Source organism: Chelmon rostratus, chromosome 10 (assembly GCF_017976325.1).
Source record: "Chelmon rostratus isolate fCheRos1 chromosome 10, fCheRos1.pri, whole genome shotgun sequence".
Classification (NCBI taxonomy): Eukaryota; Metazoa; Chordata; class Actinopteri; order Chaetodontiformes; family Chaetodontidae; genus Chelmon; species Chelmon rostratus.
In genome coordinates, this window is record NC_055667.1 from 9,236,109 (window position 1) to 9,257,836 (window position 21,728).

The window sequence follows — 21,728 nt, forward strand, 5'->3', positions numbered from 1 at the left end:
TGAGCTAGATAACTTCAGTTAAGTGGTCAACTCGTCTGTTTGTGGATCAAACAGTGAAGTAACCCAGTTGTCATGAGTATTAGCTAATTAGCTGCTCTGCTAGCTAGTTCCAGCCGGCCACCCACCCAAGTTAACAGTCCAGTTTCACACGATGCCACTCAGTAACGTAATATTACTTGAACCTAGTGAATATCACTGGTTATCTGTTTCTCCCCACAGCAAATGTTGGCTGCATATCTGTTTTGTGCAGCTGCGGGAACTGTGTGTTCCCTGGCTCAACCCTAGATAAAGTGGCCGCTCAGTGACAATGTCACAGCAACACTTCATGTACGGCCTTACACTGCCTTGCTTCTAAATGGCAGTGCAGTATCTGTTCAGCTGTCAAACTTGATGGTTTTTTCTTCAGTTACCCTGGCTGTCTCAGTACATTTCAGTTGCCATTCTGAGCTGTCATCAGCCACTTAACATTCTCAGGCTGCACACTGTGTACTGGCATAGTAAAAGTCAAAGTCAGCTGTTCAAATCAGCAATTATGCAAACCTTAACCACATCACAGCACAGTACTCAAACAGAAGTATGACTCTGTACCGAAACAAATTCTGACTCCTTTTCTCTCCTTCTGCAGATAGATAGCAAACGCCGCCACTGAGCCACGCACAGCCATGAGTATTGAGATACCCGTGGGGTTGACAGAACTGCTGCAAGGCTACACTGTGGAAGTGCTGCGACAAAGGCCGTCGGACCTGGTGGATTTTGCAGTACAGTACTTCACCCGTTTGCGGGACACTAGAAGTCAGGATGGGGCCAGTGCCGGTGGCAAGATGGGGAAAGGAGTGATGTTTGATGGGGAGCCAATGCAAACAGAGTCTAACGGAGAGGATGATGAAGATGATGATTCTGACTTTGAGCGTGAGTTGATGTTTTGTTGTTTTGATTGTCAGCTGATGTGTTGAACATGTGTGAAATGGGACAAAATGAACGAGAGTGTCTTGTGAGTTTGTGTGACGGGGTTTGAGAGTGAAAGAGACAAAGCAAAGGTGAGGCTTGGAGCCTTGTCAATGATGTATGTGGCTCCATATTTGATGATCAGAATCTATCTCATCACTTCCTTAGAGACAGATTTCTCTAAAGTGTGTAAGGCCTGCTAAATTTGTATATGTATTTGCAGCCAGAAAATCCCATTGAGCAAACAGTTCAACTAGGAAGCCTTCATCTGCCACTCATCAAATCTAGGTCTTCTCCATTCTCATTATCTGTCTGGTTGTCAGGATCAAAAATAGTGCATTATCTGTTTTAATTTGAACAAGTTCAGGTTTCAAGGCCTTAAAGGGCCTCATTTTGTTAAATATAACATTCCAGTCAAATTTTTTCAGAAACTGTAAAAAGTGAAAATGATGCGTGAACTGAACAGACCTTCTTGCTTTCCACTTTTTTCACTTTAGTGAAATTTGAAAGGTCTTGTATTACATTCTAGTATTGTAAAACAACAAGAAACAACCTGTAGGCACACTGTGAGCTGTAGTTATGAGGGATTGAGAAAACAGAATTTCTTTTTAAATTGTTAACAAAACTTTGCAGCCCAACCAGATGTTACAATGACTATTGGCAAACAGCCGTTCAATGCTACTAGAAATCTGAAATAAGACCAGACTTACACTTGACAATCAAGGTAGGGCTGGAATGAAACAAAATGTCTTTTCATGATAGAATATGTATATCTTTGCAACCGTATATATATGTGTGTGTGTGTGTGTGTGTGTGTGTGTGTGTGTGTGAGTGAGAGCTGAACAATATGCAGAAAAAGTCATATTGCGATTTTGACGAATATTGCGATTGTGGTGGGAATGGTAATTTTTACATTTCATTTCCACTGAAAAAAAAACAATAATAATGAAGTGATTTCTGCTGGGCTTTGCACCCAACAAGCATTTCTCCTTGTGTCTGGAGAGTATGATTTGTGGGCCAGGGCATCTCTGTAGCACCGAAATGCTTCTTTTATAGTGGTATGTTGTGACACATTTTACTTTTATCAAAAATGCTGCAGCTCCTGACGTTTGGATATTGAACTTGGCCATATTGCAATTTTGATGATATTTTGATTAATTATTCAGCCCTAATACCTAATTAAATTCAAGGGTTCATGAACTGTATAACCTTTGTTTTGTAGCTCTAACTGTCATGGTTCAGCAAGAGTGATACCATGCCTTGTTTGCATCACTCCCATTTGTTTGACAGACTGGCAGAAGATGTAAGCTGCTCCATAGCTCAGCTCTCTGCTGTGCTCCTTAGAGCAGCATGGCCTAGATCATATCCATGTGCTGTGGAGCCAGGGGCTGTTACCTTTGTGAATGAGGGTTCTGTGTTTTCTCAATGAGTTTACCCATCGTGATGATCCACTGTGACGATCTGTGAATTTATTGCAGGTTCATTTGCTAAACTTTCCTGAAGTAACATTTTCTAAGATAATTGCAGAATGTCACAATATTCTTTGGGGTGTGGAAATGCCATATTAACACAATCTAGTATCATTATTGTTCGCACAGTTTCTCTCTTGTCAGTGTCATTAGAACATACTGAAGCATTGGTGGAGTGTTATATCTAGGTCTGCTGGGAAAAATAGTTAACAGGCTTGCCAATATTGGATTAGACTTGTTTCCTGCAACTTAGATATCATTTTGTGTTTAAACATTTTGTTCTAGTTTCACTCTGTTTCATTCACAAGTTAACCATATTTGTCATGCACCATATGCATATGTTCATCTCTGCTGAATGCAATATTGGCCAGCCTTGTAGATTGGTACAAGCTGGCTCAGGGTAAAAGAGGGATTACAGTTTCGGTTTCTATGCTCACACAAGTGGGGTTTGGTTGCTGTCAAACAGCTGTGACCTGAGCTGAGGGAGGGGTGTGTATGTGCATGCACATCTTGTGTCTGTGAGTGTAACTGTATGTGCACATTTGTGAAGGAAAACAGATGTGTTATGACTTGATTTCATGCCTGTTCAAATTCCAGCCTGATGACGACATGAAACAGTTCTTCCTCGTACATTCTGATTAGTAAGTGATCAGTTGTTGAGCAATTTCCACACCTCATCCAAGGTGGCAATAAAGGACAGGAACCTGAAACTGCTGTGCTCCAGGGAGAAGTGTTTGCCTAGACGCTGTGGGTCACACACATGACATCCATGACAGTAGATTATCCAGCCAAGCTTGTGTACACTGCCCTCAGGAAACATTCATTTCTGAGGGAACAACAAAGGCCTGTTTAATGAAAGACATCATGTGCTCTTGCCTGACCACTGTTGTAGCCTATAGGTACAAAGAGCATTATAGTGCGACTAGTTCAACAGCACATGCTCCATAACAGTTGGTCTTGTGAAGAAAACACCAAAATAATCTTTTATACTCGAGATTGCATTACAGGGATAGATATTCTTAGTTATTTCCGCAGGTGATACATACCCATTCTGTAAAGAATAAGACTTTACAGTACTTGGACTGTTAATGCTACAGTGCAAAGGCTGTATATCTGTATGGAGCTTAAAGTGAAGCATATCAGTAATACAGTTTTATGGTATGTTCTGGTGACCTAGGGTTTTAAGATGCTGAGCATGTAATCACAACTTCCCTGGGTTTGAGGTCTTTTGTTGGATATTTTCACAGTTCTGCTCTCAGTTGTCTAGTGTACACTAGACATTAAAGGAAAACAAATGTCCATAGGTACTTTCAAAAGAACATTTAGTTTGAAATATAAGATAATGTGTCAGAATTCTAGTGCCAAGATTGAGCACATTCTCTGAGAATTTGATACACTCTTAGAGGTTTGAAGAACAATTCAGTGTTCAGTGAAAGTAATTTTCTCACATTTAGTTCACACAACATTAAAACATAATAAGTAGGCCATTTACTCATTTTAGGTTTTTGACCCCCTGATTAAGAAATATCACCATTGTGAATTATTGTATTGAGCTGAGAGACACAGTCTCTGTATGGGAGAAATTGTTTTATTGGACCCATGATTAAGACTGAATTTGTGTAAAATAGCTACAGAGCTTCAAGGTGAAATGCCAGGTTTATGAACCTGATCTGAATCTGATGTATCTGTTGTATGTAAAAATTCTTGACACTCTTGTTATTGTCTTTTATCAGGCTACTTACAGTTATGATGATTCACCAGTGTGCTCTTAACCTTTCATTTGCGCTGCAGGAAATCGCAGTGCATGAGTGTTCCGGCCAAACACCTAAAATGTAAATGAGTTAGATAGCCGGTAATGTATTCTCATGGATAGTACTGTATGCTCCTAAAACATGACGTTCTATTTTACATGCTTGTTTTCCTAACTCTTACTGGCTAAATCCACAGCAGCATCACTACACAGACCTAAGCTGCTTAACAAAAGGAGATATTGTTTTGAATACAAACTGTTATACCTCCATCATATCTAGTGATGTTGGGCCAAAGATTTTTAAGCAACCCTTTCTGTGTTGAGGCTGAGCTTCAGCTAAGAAATGGTATTTTGGCCGTTTGAAATAAACGTTAAAGGCCGAGCTGCTGTAGTTGTCAACATTTGACTTCAAGACTAAAGCATGGAGAATAAGTATAGTTTGACTAAAACTGAGTGCTCTAAATATCAGGATCACCTGCCGTCTTCTTTAAATAGCCTTACCAGTGAATCAACCTGAAACATGAGGTCTGTCCATTTTACTCAGCCATCACTTGATTTACAAAGGGCAGCAGTAGATGAAGGAAAGTACAGGCTGCAAAAAAAAAATGCAATACTAATATGTGTCCTGCTATGTGCATGCTTTTTTTCCCTTCATGCTGGCCCGTCTAGTGTCGGTCTGGCAGTGCATGCTCACAGAGAGAAACAGAAGGGGATGAATGGATGCCTCCGTGACTGAAATGAGTGGGGCTTTTTATTAAACTTATTTATTAAAAGATGGAAGGACTTCTATTGTTATCCTACAGATGATAACAGAAGTGATTTAAATGTGTTTTTTGTAGGAAAGACAGCACAGATAAAGCAGAGGCTGTATGAAAGCGATTTAGGGAGGACAGAGAGTGTTTTACAAAAAAATTAGCTTGTGCTAACTTTCAACAGAACATTCAAAGCTTTGTAGCTAGATGTTGTGTCACCTGGACACATAACAGACTTTGAACATACTTTTATTCATCCTTGACAGTGTGGCTTTTACCCCAGATAAATGGGAAATTTCAGATGAATTTATTTATCAAGAAACTTGCGAGGATTACCTGCAGTAATCTGTTTGGAATTTTTTTTTCTTCCTGAAAAGCATCAGCCAATTTTTTTTTTCAAATCCTATCAAGGTGTGTTGTGTTGATTTATTTATAAGCACTAGGATTTTGAAAGCAAAGTTTTTGGGAAGATGCCTAACATCAGCAGAAGCCAGTAAAGTGTTCCCTTTTCTTCACAGCAGCACTTTTGCACCACTAAGGGAATAGTGGCCACATAAACACACATAGAAGAGTAGTACTCTGAAAATCTCCTACTGGTGCAACCCAAGTGTGAACATGTCCATGTATGCAGACCACAATGTGATTGTATGTGAAGCAGATAAATGTTCTTGTATGTTTGGTTGTTGTTAAGCCAGAGGTCACTGTGGCTCATGGCATGATCACACACAATGTCAAGGTCAAATTCTGTCTCTCTGACCTCTCCACCATTGCTCTGTAGTCACCTCCTCATTGATGTTCTCTCTCCATTTGTTTCCATCACCCTGACTCCCCCTCTCTCCCGCCCTTCACCCCCTTCCGTTACGCCTCCTATCTTCCCCTTTACGTTTCCAGTGTAGCAGTGTTTAGGCTGTTTGTTTAGCACAGGCAAATACAGTAACTCATGACCGTCACAGCATACGTTGAAAGGGAAGAGAAACCTACATTTTTCTTTAATGTATTATTACATTTTTCTTTAATTTATTATTATTATTATTATTATTAATTATCCTACAGTGTGTATATGTGCATCTTCATGCATGCATGTGTACACAAGTACGGTCGCGGTTGTATGAGCGATTAAAAGGAAGCTGGAGTGCATGCGTACACAGGTACCTGTCACTGAATGTGTACATTAGTATGTCTGTATAGGTGTGTATATGCATGCATACGTGTGTGACAGGTCTCCGTGCAGTGCAACAGGTGACCTGATTAGCAGGCTGCACTGTGTGTCCAGTGTGCTTTTAGCCTGCTAGCAAATCTAATGCAGCCTAGCATCCCTACAGAGACCTGCTGGACTGGTTGACTGACAGCGCTAAGTGGAAAAGCCCTCAGACAGCTCATGCTACTCAGTCTGGCTTTCTGACTGTTTTTTAATACGGTACCTGTCTGTCTCCCACACTTATCCTTTCAGATCCTGTCTTTCTTTCTCTCTGCCAGTATTTATTTTTATCAACACTCAATTTGGCTCTTTGCCCAGTTGACCATCTTGTGTGTTTGTCTGTTTATTGGACTTGCTCTCTGTTGCTCTGTGTGTGCATTTATTTTTCGTAAAATTTTTCTTATTTTTTTAAATACGTACATGTTTGTCTGTTTTTCTCTACCTGTTAGTTATCCTCTCTAACCGTCTGTTTTTGCATTACTACTTAAAAAAACAGTCTGCTGGTGTGTTTACTTTCCTGCCTACCTGCCTGTTGTCATCCCGCTTTTTCCTTTCGTTTCTCTCTTTGAATCTGTCTGTAGCCTCATTTCTTTGCCTCTCTGTGTACCTGTTTCCCCCTCCATCTTTATCTTTTTCTATATTTTTCTGTCAGATTCTTTTTGTACAGCTGCATCTTTCTTTCATCATTTTTGTACATGACTGGATCATTTGTCTTTGTATCCCTTTCTGAGTCTGTGTTAATTTATTAAAATAAGGAGCATTGCTTTAGTTAGAAAACGTTAGAAAATGTTGACTGTGATGGCTAGAGACAGACTGTTTATTTTGCAGCTTAGATACAGGAAGTCTTAAACAACTTGGACAGTGTAATGTAGCAGTTGAAGAAATGTAATGTATTTATAAATTAGACCACAGTTCAAGTCTAAAAAACACACTTTAAAATTCTCTGCAAATGAGGCACTGAAAGTCTGTCAATCTGTAACTACCTTTATCTGATCTTCATGTAAGGTGACGTGTCTACACATCCACTAGGATATTTTTGTGGTTGACAATAAAGGACGTAAACAGAACTTACTTGTATTTATTCTATTAGAGTGCCATAGCTGCAAGCTTGTCTTAGCAAGAGTACAGAGAGACAAAACTGAAAGGAAGGACAAACAAAAATCTGAGTCAGTGAAAGAACAAATGTAAATTGGGAAAAAAATAACAAAAAGGACAAACCCCATCATAAAAAGGGAGAAAAGACAGATGAGACAGTGACATAGCAGGCTGTGGTACAACCTGGTTTGCTTGCATTTCCTGATAGGCATCATTTAAACTTTGGAACTTCCTCATTCTCTGTCCTCTTTAGCCATCTTTAGTGGCACTGCAGAAAAATGAGGAAATGGAGGGGGTTGGCAGGCCTTTAGCCAGTGGCTGTACATCCTCATCCGCTGCCCCTGTTTAGAGTTCAGAGGCCCCCCTCTCTTCTTCAGCACACACTGTCTCTCTAACTCATGATGTTGTCTGACCACTGCCTTGCCAGTCCTTTCAAAGCCTTCACTAATATGCCACCTATTTAACCAGATGGAGGTTTAAATGTAAACATAACCCAAAACATTTATGTAAACTTCTTAACCTCCTATTCAAAGTCATCAATAGAATTGAGATGGTGTATTGCGCTTCCTTTTTCACTTTGTTTCCAATCCATAACAAGCACCTTTCACCTCAGACTAAATTGCTATTCAGCAACTAAAGGGACACGGGATAAAAGCTACATTTCTCTTTCATCAATAATAAATACAAATAAAGAATTACTGGTCATGCACAGGGGTGAAAATTTAGATAAAAAAATAAGATAAATGTGAGGAGAATAAGTGCAAAACATTTGAGGAGAACCCTGCTTTCAATATTGCATATACTACTACTACTATTCTGATGGAGGTCTGCATCTATTATGTTTGTGTGTTAAAGCAAGAGGCAGCAAAGCATTTTGCATTACAGCCTTGTACAAGTGGGTGATGTTTAAAGAGAAACACTCAATGGCCATGTACCCAAACTGACCCCGATCTCCCGTACAGCGAGGAGGGGAGGGAGGGAAGGAACAGGGACATTAATGGGCGAGGGGTGAGGGAGATGCGAGCGTGCAGGAAGGTTTACAGTGGACGATGTTCTTTTAAAAGAGAGAGGATGCAATAATTTTTAAAGATAAGCTTAAAATTTTACTTGTGCATATAAAGACCATTGTGTCAAATTTAGTGGCATCTAGTGATGAGGTTGCAGATTACAACCACCTGAATACCCCTCACCTCACCCCTGCCTTTCCAAGCTTTTAGGAGGACCTATGGTGGCCTTGAAACCCGCAAAAGGCGCTCTCTAGGGCCAGTGGTTGGTATGTCCATTCTGGGCTACTATAGAAACATAACTCAATGGAAGAGGGCCCACTCCCTCAGTAGATATTAAGAGCTTATTTTAGGGTAACAAATTCTTATTTTCAGGCAATTATACACTAGTGAAAATATTCTTCTGAATATTATACTTGTGTCATATTCTGCCAATAGATATTGATAGATATTACACACTAGTCCTGTAAGTGAAATATTTATAGGAGATAAGATGATATAAATGCAAATTCCCCAATAGGCCAGATATCAGATGTAAAACTAATCTTGGGCTGAAATATACTGTTACAGCACTAATACTGGAAGTAATGCCCATATATTGACGCTTCTCTTGGGAGAGAAGTTGGAGTACAGAGGAGGTGAGAAGAGAAGGCCATTGGATAGGAACAAAGTTGGGGAGAAGATGTAGAGATGAAGAGAAAGTGAATGTGAAGAAAGCCAAACAGAATATGCCAGAGGAAGATGAGTTGGACTCAGAGTGGTCAAGTTACAGAGAATGTGGGAATCAGTCCTTGAGCGATCAGTGCTGGCTCCACATTCAACTCAGGACTGTAACATGGACTTCATGAGAGAGTTTAGGATTGTAAGTTATTCTTGAGAAGCAAACAGATGTTTTTTGTTTACATTATCTGGTATTACAAATTGAATTGTTTGTGATACAAGTTACTTCAGTTGTGTTTTCATATCCACCAGCTACAGCAATATTCCAGTATTAACCATAATAGGATGCTGCTTTAGACCAAGTCAGGAAATCATCTGTGTTTTGAGGTTTCACAGCATTTTGTCACATATCCGGCAGCCTAACTGTTTTATAATACATGCCAAAGATGTTCCTTTGTGACAAAACACCAGTCTGTATATTTTCCATTGTGTTTATCATTTACAACTGCTCTTTGCCTCTATTCTAATTCTCTACAAACATGCTTCCTGTGTGGCCATTTTCCGAGTGTATCTTCAGGGCAACCATCTTTGAGCCCCATCTCTGAGTTAAATCTACTCATGTAAGTTTGTTTTTTAAAAAAGGAGCTTGAAGCAGTGTTTTTGCATAATTTGTGTGGTGGTATAGAGTAGAAAAATTATAGCAGGCAGCACAGGATTTGAAGATGAATACTGGAGGGAAACTAAGATATTGTAATGTGGAGATGGCGGCCTCGTTCATCAGGCTATGCTCGTGATCATGAACGTGAAAGGAATAATTCTGTAAGAAAACCGTGTCTGTTTAGAATAAGATCAGTAGTTGGGTCATTGCAGGCAATTCAAATATAGTCAGTGATTGGATTCAAACATTTATCAACTCTGTATCCTGCTTTATCAGGCCACAATTGAAACAATGGTTGGGTACTGAACATGGTGGCTCTAAAGGTAGATAAACCTACCACCCACAGTTCATATTTGTCAGTGTTTCCCAACCTAGCAAATTTAGGATAAGAATGAATAGGCTTTGGGACTAGGGGGTTACCTAGCATTTTTATCATTTTCTCTCCTATACTTGCACAAGAAAAGCTTGTGAAAACAGGTCACAGTAACACGTGCAGTTTGTCCTCCACTGTGGGTTTGGTTGCATGAGTCTTAGCCATGGTCAGGGTGACAGTATGACAAAGCACATGTCATGATTTTGTCTCTCTCCTTTTCTTTGTCACAGTCTGGCACATTTCTGGTTGCCTTCTTTCCAAATTCAGCCTTCAGACATGTTTAGATCTCTACCATTCTGAAGCATTGACCACCACGTCCTTATTTTTAATCTGTCAGTCTGTTGTTATATGTTAGCCATCACTCTCTCATCCTATTTCTCTGAACTCACTCTCTCATCTCCTCTCAATCCCCCCTGTCTCAGCATGTGCTGGTCTCAATGTACAGGCCCAATCTCATTAGACAAGATGGCTTAGAGAGAGAGAGAAGGGGTTATAAGGGCGGTTTAGTAGAACTGTCTTTGGCACGCTAAGAAAGAGCGAATTAACAAGGGGACAAGTGTGGAGAAAGAGGGAAAACATGAATGAGAAGAGACTGAATGAGAGAGAAAATAGTGGGTTAGAGCCAACATTAAATACCAGCCAATTGCAGTTAATTTTTGACTTTGTCTGCTTGGTTTGTCTCCCCTTTCATCCACTTTGGCACACAGGATTTAGATTAAGAGGTATTCTGAAAAAATGTTTGTCTTGTCAACTGTGAAAATTGGCTGTTGATTTTTGGAATCCTTTTTAACCAGCCTGGATACCCACTTGTTTTGAGCGAAAGAGAGTCATGCAGACAGACAGGTTAGAGACAGCCAACTGGGGTTATCCATGTCCCCCAAGTGTCTGCGGAGCAAAACATGATAGTGCATTGGATTTCTGTGAAGAGAATTGTGATTGATCAGTTCCAGTTTAGGACTTTAGAGCTAGCTAGAAACCCAGCCTTATGAAGCAGACCAAATCGCAGCTTTAAGGAGCCTGGGTCAGGATGGAGAGATTAAGGTGACAATGACCTGGTTCTGATATGGTATGTCATGATAGACTCAATTTTTTAATTTTTTCAGTTCCATCTACCTCTCTGCACGTGCCTGTCTTGGGGGTTTAGGGGGGCATTTTGAAATGTAGATTGCATTAAAAGATGGTACAAAATACTGGATTTAGTGTGGTTTCTGTTTAGTATGTGTGAAATATATGGACATGTGTGTCTCATACTATATGGAGATTCATATGATTCATTTGTTGTACTTTTTGACCTCACTTGTTCAGAGTAACCTAGACCAGGACGATAAGTGTACTTTGGTATTCACTTGTGACCATGTTGTGTGAACAAGAGTTTTAGTCTCCAGCTAGTATGGGTTTTAGAAAAGGGATGATGGTTGGTTTCCTGCCAAACTGGCTGTTAGAGCAGACAGCTGAACAGACAAAGATCAGCGTGTCGCTGGTGGTTGTATCACACCCTACCTCAGACATTATTCTGACAATGATGTCAACTGAATATTTGAAAATTAATTCTGCACTGTTGATGTGGTTGTTTTGTTGCTTTTGCATAACTACACCTAGGGGTGCACAATAACTATAACAGGAAATTATGACATCATCCCTATAAGTCCGATATCATGACGAATAGCCTCAATAACATAGATATTTTTGTCAGCACGGCAGTGCCTCGCTCCCACTATGAGGACCGAATGGCCTGCAGTGAATGCTGCATTAAAGTGACGTCGGCATAATCAGAAAAACTCTTTCTCACTGGGAAAAATCAAGAATGGATGCCAGAAAACAACTCATTAACCTGGTCATAGTTTTAGTAGTTGCTGACTTGAATTGATATTAACAGTATTTTTTCACATGTAAAAAATAGAAACATGAACTTAAAAAGGCCAAAAGAACGACTAGCAAACAAGGGGACGGGGAATTTACGTTACACCTTGAATGCAGCATGCAGCACAGCGTGCTTGCGAAAGCCACCTGAAACAAAACCATCGCTTCGACGGAGTTTAGAAAGTGTATGAGGACGCCTGGGCTGCTAAAGATGCTAAGGTTAGCAAGCCAGCCACAAAGAATCAGAATCAGTATCGGCCTTTAGGAGCTGAAAGTTATCGGCTATTGGTATCGGTTTTAAAAAACAGTTATCATGCATCCCTAACTACACCTAGTAGACACAGTTTAGAATATCTTATTAAACCTAAATCTGTAAACTGATCTGAAAAGTGTTTGCCCACCAGTATGGCCTATTTTTCCGTCAAATGTTATTTAAATTTGTTTTTGTTTGTGTTTTTGAGATATCTTGCTAATACACACAGAAAAACATGATTGGAAACATAACCTCCTGGAGGCAATGAGAGGTTCCACTTCTTCTCGGTTATGTTGTATAATGCACTAGACATAGCAGAGAAAAGTCTTTTTTTCTAGTAACAGTCACTGATGCATCCCAACACCTGCCAGCTGTTTTCACTATTTACCAGCCAGTGAGGAGGTTAAATAAACTACCTTTAATAAAAAAGATTAACTTGGGGTGCAGTTTAATACTGTGTTAGATTGTGGGTTTAACATAATGCCCTAAAGTGACACAGCCATGGTCACCATAGAAACCACTTACATTGAGCCTCCTCTGCTGGAAGTGACAATGATGGGCAGTGGCCTCGCTTAATAATCATTTAGATAAAGAAAGTCGGGAGGTCACTAGTAGTTCACAGCCTTCCGCTCTCTCTAACAAGCATCTTTGTCAGTGTATTTGCATGGCATTGATATGACAGACTTTCATATCGCTGTCTTTGTATTGCAGTTCTGATAGTGTGCGTTTGTGTAGCCCTCTTATTATTTTTCGTATTAAAGGGCAGCTGCACTGTTTAATGTCTATCAGTGAGGGATAAAGTTGCCATTGAGAGGGAGGGGGATGAAAATGGCAAGAGAGGAAGAACACAAAACTTTTTTTCATCCTGCTGTTTAGGTTATATACTTATAGTTGTATATTATATAAACTGCATTTCTTCCTGTACTAACCTGTGTTACTTAAGACCTAATTAGCATGACATACACAAAGTTTGTCCTGTTCACCAGCCTTGCGTACCTGATCAGTTGTTACTGTTTTGTATTTTTATGGCTGCTGTAAGTAAGCATACAAGTGTACGTTCTTAGTTCTGTGGCACAGCCAGTAGTATGAGAGCTCCGAGCCAAATGGTATTGCATTTAATGGCTTAACTCTAAACACTGGCTTGAGAATTTGGAGGTTTGGAGTCCTTATGTGACTATAAATGGTCACGTAATGGGAGACCAGATTGGCCTTGTTTACGTTACACCCCAGTGGTTTGATGAGAGCATGTTGCGCTCTCCTACCCGCAGGCTGGCCACTAATGTTATTCTGCAGTTTAATGTTCTATCACCACACAGGACTTCTGGCTGATATCGTGCTGTACTTGGGTGTTAATGCCATTCAGTTTCTAGCCCGCGCTTTTGTCAACTTTTTAACCCGAGGGAGCCAAAACGAAAAAATTAAGCATCATCCTAGGGATATGAAAACATGTTCCTGTACTTGTCATGCAGAGACTTGACACTTTAGGCCCAGATGTTGGTGCCTGAATTATTGTAATGTGTTTCTTGCCTTTGACACACACAGGATTTGCCACATCCCATGGTACTGGGATAATACTGCTCCATTTAGTGCCTCCAAGGTCTCATCTCTTAAACTGCGTGTCAGGACCCAAAAATAATTACAGGTCTATCTTTTGTGGTTTCTCCTTGTGGCAAAAGAGGCAGTATGTTTTAGGCTAAGGAAACAAGCTAACTGGGGGTAAAGAGAATTTTTTTCTTCGGTCTGATCATGAAAATCTTGCAGAAACCCTGTGGCATCAAGTTTCTTAAACTCCGTGCCAGATAAAGTCAGAAAAAGGATTCCTTTCAACCACATTCTGCAATGTCACATTCCAGGGTTACAGGTAACATCCCTCAGGTTCTGCAGGTTTATAATCATACAGGCTGATAACAGGACTGATCACATGGTGGACCTTGTGAACAGAATGTGAGTAAAGATTGAAACGCCATCAAGAGTGCATGCTACATGTACTAGACTCGTATAGTACTGCTTAAACCGATCAGCTTTGTATTTAGAATTTGAGTTTTGTCGTTATCTATAGCCTCAGCAGTGGCAGAAGTTCACATTACACTGTAAACCAGTGTTGTTGTAAGCATGAAGATCTAATCATTGATGGCTTGTGCCTGCTAGTTCCCTTCACAAATTTGTCACTTCCAACTGCTCACTGTTCTCCTTTGAGAAAAGAAGTCTGGGGAAAGCAACACAACAATCTACAGTTATTTAGGTTGGTCTCTCCCATAGTCGTAGGTCATGGCAAGCAAGATAAACTAGCTAGCTAGCTAGCTCTAAATGTGGATCTGCTTGGGGATGTTAATTCACTTGAGGCAGGAAGCACAGTCTAATTATATTTTCAAACCTTTTATTCTGTTGATTAGTAGACTTTATTTTTGTTTTAACAAAATTACTTACAAGGCATGTGTCACAGGATGAGCAGTCGCCAGTCACTAGACTCATTCACTTAAAATACAACTCACGTGCTAAAGAGATGCTACAGAGAGGCTACAGAGATGGAATCTGGAAAATGCACTCCAGTAGCAAACAAAGGCATCAGGATAAAGTACACCATTCATTTCCCAAAGTTCCACTTGTTTTAGCAAATGCAACAGTTCAGACCAGTGAGCAGGATACATGTTGGGAATGAAACATAACCTTCAAAAAGTGTTGTGTTTATGGGTGAATTAGTATTATTGTTGTTTTTTGGAGTCAGCTTGTGTTAAAGGTGTTGAGGTGTTCTGTAAATTCATCAATTGATGATGAACACTAGAAAACTTAATTGCTCCCTGGTGGTTGGAATCTACCTAGCAACTCATGTATTTATTGGGGAAGTTCATTCACTGCAGATGCTTCAATCATAGTATTACTTAGCATTACTTACTGACGATTGACATACAGTAGTTCCTGAAGCTGATGTCGCCCTCTGCTTCTGACTAGCTGAAGCATAGACCGTGATAACCATGGCAAAGGTTGTCAGGTCAAGTCAGGCTTAAACGGGTTAAGTGGCATCAGCAAACCTGGTGATGCTGGGAAAGGGTTAACAGCATTGCAGTTATAAGCAGGACATGGCTACTTCCTTTTAAGGGCTTAAGTCCTCTGAAGAGTGCGATGGGGGGTGGGGTGGGTACTGGGAAAGAGAGAGAGAGTCAGATATGGGGCAATGGGAGAGAGAACAAGACAGTTTTTTGTGGGAGGGAAATGGACAGGGTTAGATAATGGGAAAGGTAAAGAGAGAGTTTCTTGGTGGGAAACAGGGACTGAAACTGAAAGTGCAGAGTGTGAGAATACTGATCGAAGCTTAATCACGTAGAAAGAGGTAGGTATAAACTGTGAGAGGGAGAAATAATGAGACAGAAAAGATACACCACAAAGGTTACAGAAATAAAAAAATAAATAAAAAGGCAAGGGATAAATGAACAGGGGAAAACAAAACAGGAAGCGAAGAAATAAGGTATAAACTTAGAAGTGTTTTTTGTTGAAAGCTTTGTTTGACATGGAAAGGTAGCATGATGGAGGAGGGGAAAAGCCAGGACTGACAGGGTGAAAATTTGACAAAAAAGTGCTCCTTTAGAGACAAACCATTATTGGAGTACTTTAATGGACCCCTGCTGTACATCTGTTGCAAAGGTGTCCGCATGTGTTTTGTGATTTTAGGTATGTGTAGTGCAGATATTATTTGTGTGTGTGTCTGTGTATACATTTGTATGTTTAAATATTTCCCTTCCCTAGTGTTGCTGATATCTTGTAATGACTTTTGTGTAAGAAATTCAACATTCAAAAAAGTTTTCACTACCATAAATAGAGCTGAGAAACTGTAGATTGATACACTGAGTTTGCTAATTTAACTAATATGTATGTTTTCCTTCTTCATGCTCTATCATCATGCTTGGTGGCTGCATACAGGTTCAGCCATATGTGTCTAGATGTGTGTCACATTGAGATGGCAAGAGATCACCTATTAATTTTAACGGATAGTGCATGACAGGAAATGTGAGGTTTAATCTAAAAGCATGTTAATCTCATCTACTGCTTTACACTTCCAGTTCACCCTGTTAGCTGGTTGTAAAACACAAAAGAGTGTTATAAATTACTTTTTTGTGAAATATCTGCATCTCTCTGCATGTTTGTTGATCATATGTACCTAGCTGCACTGTGTCGTTGTCTCAAGGCCATTCAGCCCACTGGAGGTGCATGTTTAAACTTATATCATTTGCTAAGATCTTATGTTTGTTTTCTTGTGTGTTTAGTGCAGTACACCGCTACCTTCACTCAGTCAGTACTTTATTGCCCCTGCTTTTCACTGCAATTTTTACTGATTTTTGCCTCTGTGCTCCTGAAATGCTTCATGAGGTTTTTTTCTTACCACACATACAGATTTTTTTGCTCATTTTGCTCTCTTATGAAGTTCTATAGCTAACTGAACAACCCTTAGTTTGAACCAGACCTATAGTATTTTTGAAAATTAGTAGCCAATCAGCTCTTTAACATTTGGTATGACGTTGTCAACCAACCACTTAGTATAACCACAGTCCTTCAAAGAGGTCCACTGAACATAGTGCCTTTATCTGAGCCGTCTCAATGTTCCCTGCTTGTTTCTGGATTTGAACTGGTAAGAATAAAGTCAGAAGATCACTCTCTGTAACCTGTATTCTACTGCCACCCACATTACAGGGTATTATTTCTTAAAAATTGACTCCAATGATATGTAATCTATTTCCTCAGCTGACTCTCGAAGACACAAACAGCCCCTGGCATGAAACAGCGAGTACTGATGACACACATTAACTCCCTCTGTTTATGTTAAAGAAGAATTCCACCATATAATAGGATTCCATTGATTGTTATCCAAATACACTTTTAATATTTAGTGCACTGAGTGTGTCCTCAATCCATTTGGTAAGGTCCCAATTTGCTGGAGGCAATAATTGACATGTTGTTTCACACTTGTAATTTGCCTATGGTATGACGCACCACAACTGGCAGACGTGATACGTCAGCAGTCGTGATACCTGCATTGCACTTCATATTTTACCTGGAGTGACACAAAAGACACCATTATTATGTTATTATCCACTGTCTGCTTCCTGTCTTTGGTTACCAGCTACAACAGAGTGGTCAAAGTATGTCGCTATGTTGACATTTCTGTAAATCAGATCAAATCAAATTAATTTGAATTTTGAATGAAAACATGTAAATGATGCCACATGATGGGGATCCCCGATCGTGATTTATATTGCTGTTACTGATTGTTGATCATCTATGAGTGGTTTTTGCTTTTTTGCTTTGTTATAGCAGCTTACATACCAGTAGGCCTATTAAAGGTCAGTTTGACTGCTTTGTAGTGTATTGGGATCTCTACCAGGTGGCAAGACGCTGTCTTTGTAATGTTTTTTTGCAAGTGCATCACATTAAAGAAGTCAGAAGACTGATTGATGATCAACAAACCTTATATGTCAATATGACAACTTTAACCATTCTATTTGTTTTTACTGGCTCTCTTCCATGAAAGCTGTAGTGATGACTGGATCTTCAAGCACTTATAGTATATAAGAATTATTAGATTATGCAAACTGCAAATATTCTAAAAGCTAGCTGAGCATCGCTCTCAATGTTTTTTTTTTTTTTATGCTGGAACAAAGCAGTATAAAGAACTCCTAAGAAACAATGCAATAAGTAGCCTAAACCAAGTTGAGAAGGACAACTGAAAGACACAATGTAATCTTTTCCCCTACTCTTGCTGCAAGCGTAGGCAGGCAGGAGGACGCCACTGACTGCGGGAGGGAGAGTTCAATTCATAAAAACAGGAGTACCTACAAACTTAATATAACGATGGGTGGCCAATTATTTTGGGTATCCCTACCACATAACAAAGCGATCTCTAAAAGCAACTTGTAGAGGTGCACTTGTAGAGGTTTCTGCTTCACGTGTAGTGGGCTGTCGCCACTAAATTTTTATTACAAATGATGTATTTACTTAAGTAAAATATTTAACTATCAGTATAAACATGTAAATAATGTGTTAATATTTGTATTACTAATTTTGTAAAATCTGTTGGGAAGGACAGTCTCATTTAAAGAAAGCAATAATGGTTAGTGGTGGTATGGTGTGTGTTTATGAATCAGGCTGCGTGTGTATTTGTGTACCTCCTCTGCTTTTTATTATGTGTCTCTCCACATACACTGAAAGTTCACAGCCTGCATATGTAAATGAACAATTGTATGACTTGCAAAGTATTGCAGACATTATGTGTTTTCTGATTAGATTTCCACATTACCTAGTATTGTAGTGTAAGCTGGAGAGCCTGCAGTTAATGCTGCTTAGGTCAGCACTTCAGCATGCATTGATTGCTGACATATAGAGCCAGACTACATATATCTTCTCCAGGGAGGGGGACATGCAGGGAGAGGATTTATGTTTGTTCCTCTCTATGCAGGTCTTGTGGAGATATGGAACGGGTCAGGAGGGAAAAAATAAGGACAGAGACTTAAAAGATGAAAGATAAATTCATAACAGATTATGATGAAAAACAGTAGCTTATAGCTGGGTGAAGGTAAGGTAGTGATTAGATTGCTGGCAATGCAAGCTCTTGGAGAGGGTCAGGAAGTGATGCCACAACTAGTAGTTTCAACAATCATTTATAAGCAGTTTTCAGGGAAAATTAGTAATGATCTTGTTTTTGATTATCATGTTTATTTATCACAGCCAGCCCCTGTTTAATGTAGAAGAGGAACCACTGCCGCAAAATCCTCACTTCTGTGTTTGAACAAGCTGCACGCGTGCATTTTGAAGGCATGATTCTGGAGGGATTTCTGTGTGTACGTGGGTGTGCAGTAAGAGGCTGGAGCTGATGATGTGCTTTATTGAGTCTGCTTTCCAGCTTGCCAGTTGTGTGTCTTCCATCTCCTGTGTTTGTGTGTGCCTGTGTAAGGTTGCACATGTACACATTTACTGTATGTAAGTGTTTGGCTATGCCTGCCTTGCTATGTGCCCGAGTTCATGATTAAGCCACCGTGCGTGCGTGCTTATGTTTATGTGAATGCATGCCAGCAGAGGCTGACAATGACGTTTGAGGCTGCAAGCTCTAGAGGAGAGGCAACACGTGAGGAAGGCTCTCTGCTCCACATCTGACCCTGCTGTTATCAATCAGACCTTGAGAGGAGGAGGGGGGTCGGGGGGTGAAGTCGGGGTGGTCATAAGCATAGAGGAGAGAGACACAAGACAACGAGGAAAGGAGGAAAAGAGATGGAGAGACAGACTGAGAGGAAAGAAGTGGAGGACTAGATGGCAGCTGCCATTGTTGAAAAAGAGAAATGTAGGGAAAAATATGCTATAAGTAAGGGGAGAGTAAGGGAAATAGGTTGAGGAAAGGAGAGAGATAACAGTGTGACTATGTATTACTGAAACTTAATTAATTATTTTATCTTTAAAATGTTAAAGATGACATTCCAAATTGCACCTTATACCATAACTTAAAAGAGAACAAAAAAGAAATATCTGTAAATTGCTTGCTTCATCTCATCAGCAGCCAAGAAACTCCCATAGTATTCATTAATTTTAATAATAAGGAAAAAATGGACACAATCAAAGCGTTATATTTCTATAAGTGTAACCAGCTAGTTTTTTTTTTTTTTTTGGCGGGGGGGTTGTTACATTGAAGCCTAAAATCATGCTACCTAACCAAACTGAAAAAAGACTCAGGTCGGAACAAGTATAAAATTATCATTATCATTTTGAGGATTCTGCTTCATGGCACACACAAACCTTTTACAGTTCTCAGTAAGTAATGGTTGCCAGTCACCGTGCTCTGGACTGTGTCTGAGAATTAGGGAACAATGGAAGGACATTAAGTGAACGGAGAACTCTGTCTTGTCTTACGTTTGTCTTGCCATTTAGGTGACAGAAATGTCACAGAGTCAGCTGCCGAAGCAATGTGAGGGTGCCTCCACTCCTCACAGGCTTGTGTTTAATATATGCCATCTAAAATGAATTGTTCTCAAAGCGGCATGTTTCTGTGTGTGTATCGAAATTTTAGTACTGGGGAGTCAAACTCTTCATCTTCTACATATAATGCAACATATACATAGGCAATCACCATTCATAGTCTTCATCACTATTATCAGCAATGGTCTGAGATATCACCACACAGCACACCCATCCCCAAGCATGATCCAGACCCTGTCACTATTTTATTCTGCCAAACTCATTCTGTCAAATAGATTAAAGGCTCCAAATGGTGGTTGAGTGATTCACTGCCAAAGTGGCTAATGTAATGGACAGACTTGTCCTTTTAAAAGCCAAATTTTTCCTGCGTTTTTGCTTTCTATTTCAGGAAGCAGAGTGGTAAGGGGGAAACCAGGAGGTGTGAGCAGCAACAGGTGGGCGGACGAATTACAGGCCTGTCCAGACTTAGTTTATGTCACCTTTTTTCCTTCAGCCCTCCTGCTTGAAAGGCAGCCGTTGCTTCCGCAGTTTAGGTTAGGGTTCATTTAATCCTGACCAACTGTGTCGCTGGATCGTTCTTTCTCTCATGTGTTTCTCTTTGTCTATTCCCCTCCTTCATCCATTTTGCCAATCTAACTGCTTTGGAGCCATTTTCTGAAAGGAAAAAAAAAGCAATGTGTAAAATATTGAAATTTAAAATGTCTGAGGCAGAGTGGTCACATTGATGCTTTGATCTCCCCTCCAGCTAACTGGAACTGGCTGATGTATTGACGGGCCGAGCAGACAGAGTCACACACTGAGATAGCTGTAAGATAAATCAATAGAAAACGGCAGGCAGGGCAGATGAATTACTCCCATTTTTCCCCTTCTTCACTTCAGTGGGCTCTTGCTCGTGCTCTCTCTCTCTCTCTCTCTCTCTCTCTCTCTCTCTCTCTCTCTCTCTCTCTCTCTCTCTCTCTCTCTCTCTCTGTGTGATTGTTTCTCTACATGTTTTTCTGAATCACCAGTTATCACATACTGATCCTCTAATCCTCTTAAGCTTTGTCTAACTGTTAATCTGCCTCTTTCAGTATATATACACATAACAATCTGCAGCTAGTTTGTCTTCCATCCATCTTTCTGTCTCCTTTTTTTCTATATCAACAAGCATGTACAGTAGCTTACTCATCACTGCCATCATATTGGCATTTACCATCATGTCTTTTTGCTCCTCTCTTTTTCTCACAGTTTCGGCCTCTTGCTTTTATCACATTACAGTTGATCTCTCCCTGTCACCCCTTTTGGTCTGTCTTCTTGTTTCTCTCCCTCTGGTTCACCCTCTGTCCTCCCCTCTCTTTTTCTCTCCCCCTCTATCTCTCTCTTCTCTCCATCTGTTAATGCTGTTATGGTAGTGAGTGGGTGTATACTGTAGGGAGGGATGGAGAGACAGAGACTGAGAATGTGGGGGGGGGGTGATGTGCCACTTGGATAGAGGAGAAGGGGGGTGGATGGCGGCTGAGAAGGGGGAGGAGGGAGGGTGAAGGGGGTAGAGTTGTTATGGTGATGAGATCTTCTTTGTGTTAGGTTGCCAAGGCAACTTCAGGCGTACACTTGATACAGCCACCATCACCACCACCCCCACTCCCCCCAGCCACACGACTGTAGGGAGAGCACTTCACACATTGCTCACTCAGACTTACACACCCACACATCGAAACACACAAAAGCACGTGCGCTCACACACACTTGTTATGTCCACCTGCTCTTGACAGACAAAAC

At 40.3% G+C, this 21,728-nt stretch overlaps 1 protein-coding gene across 1 annotated transcript in view; it reads left to right on the forward strand.

The window, feature by feature from the left end:
- Nucleotides 1-21,728, forward strand: part of prkar2aa (protein kinase, cAMP-dependent, regulatory, type II, alpha A) — a 43,287-nt gene that overhangs the window by 956 nt on the left and 20,603 nt on the right. The window contains exon 2 of the mRNA XM_041946210.1: nucleotides 626-909. Within this exon, the coding sequence (XP_041802144.1) occupies nucleotides 663-909 (247 nt within the window). The 5' untranslated portion in view covers nucleotides 626-662. The remainder of the gene's footprint in view (nucleotides 1-625; nucleotides 910-21,728) is intronic.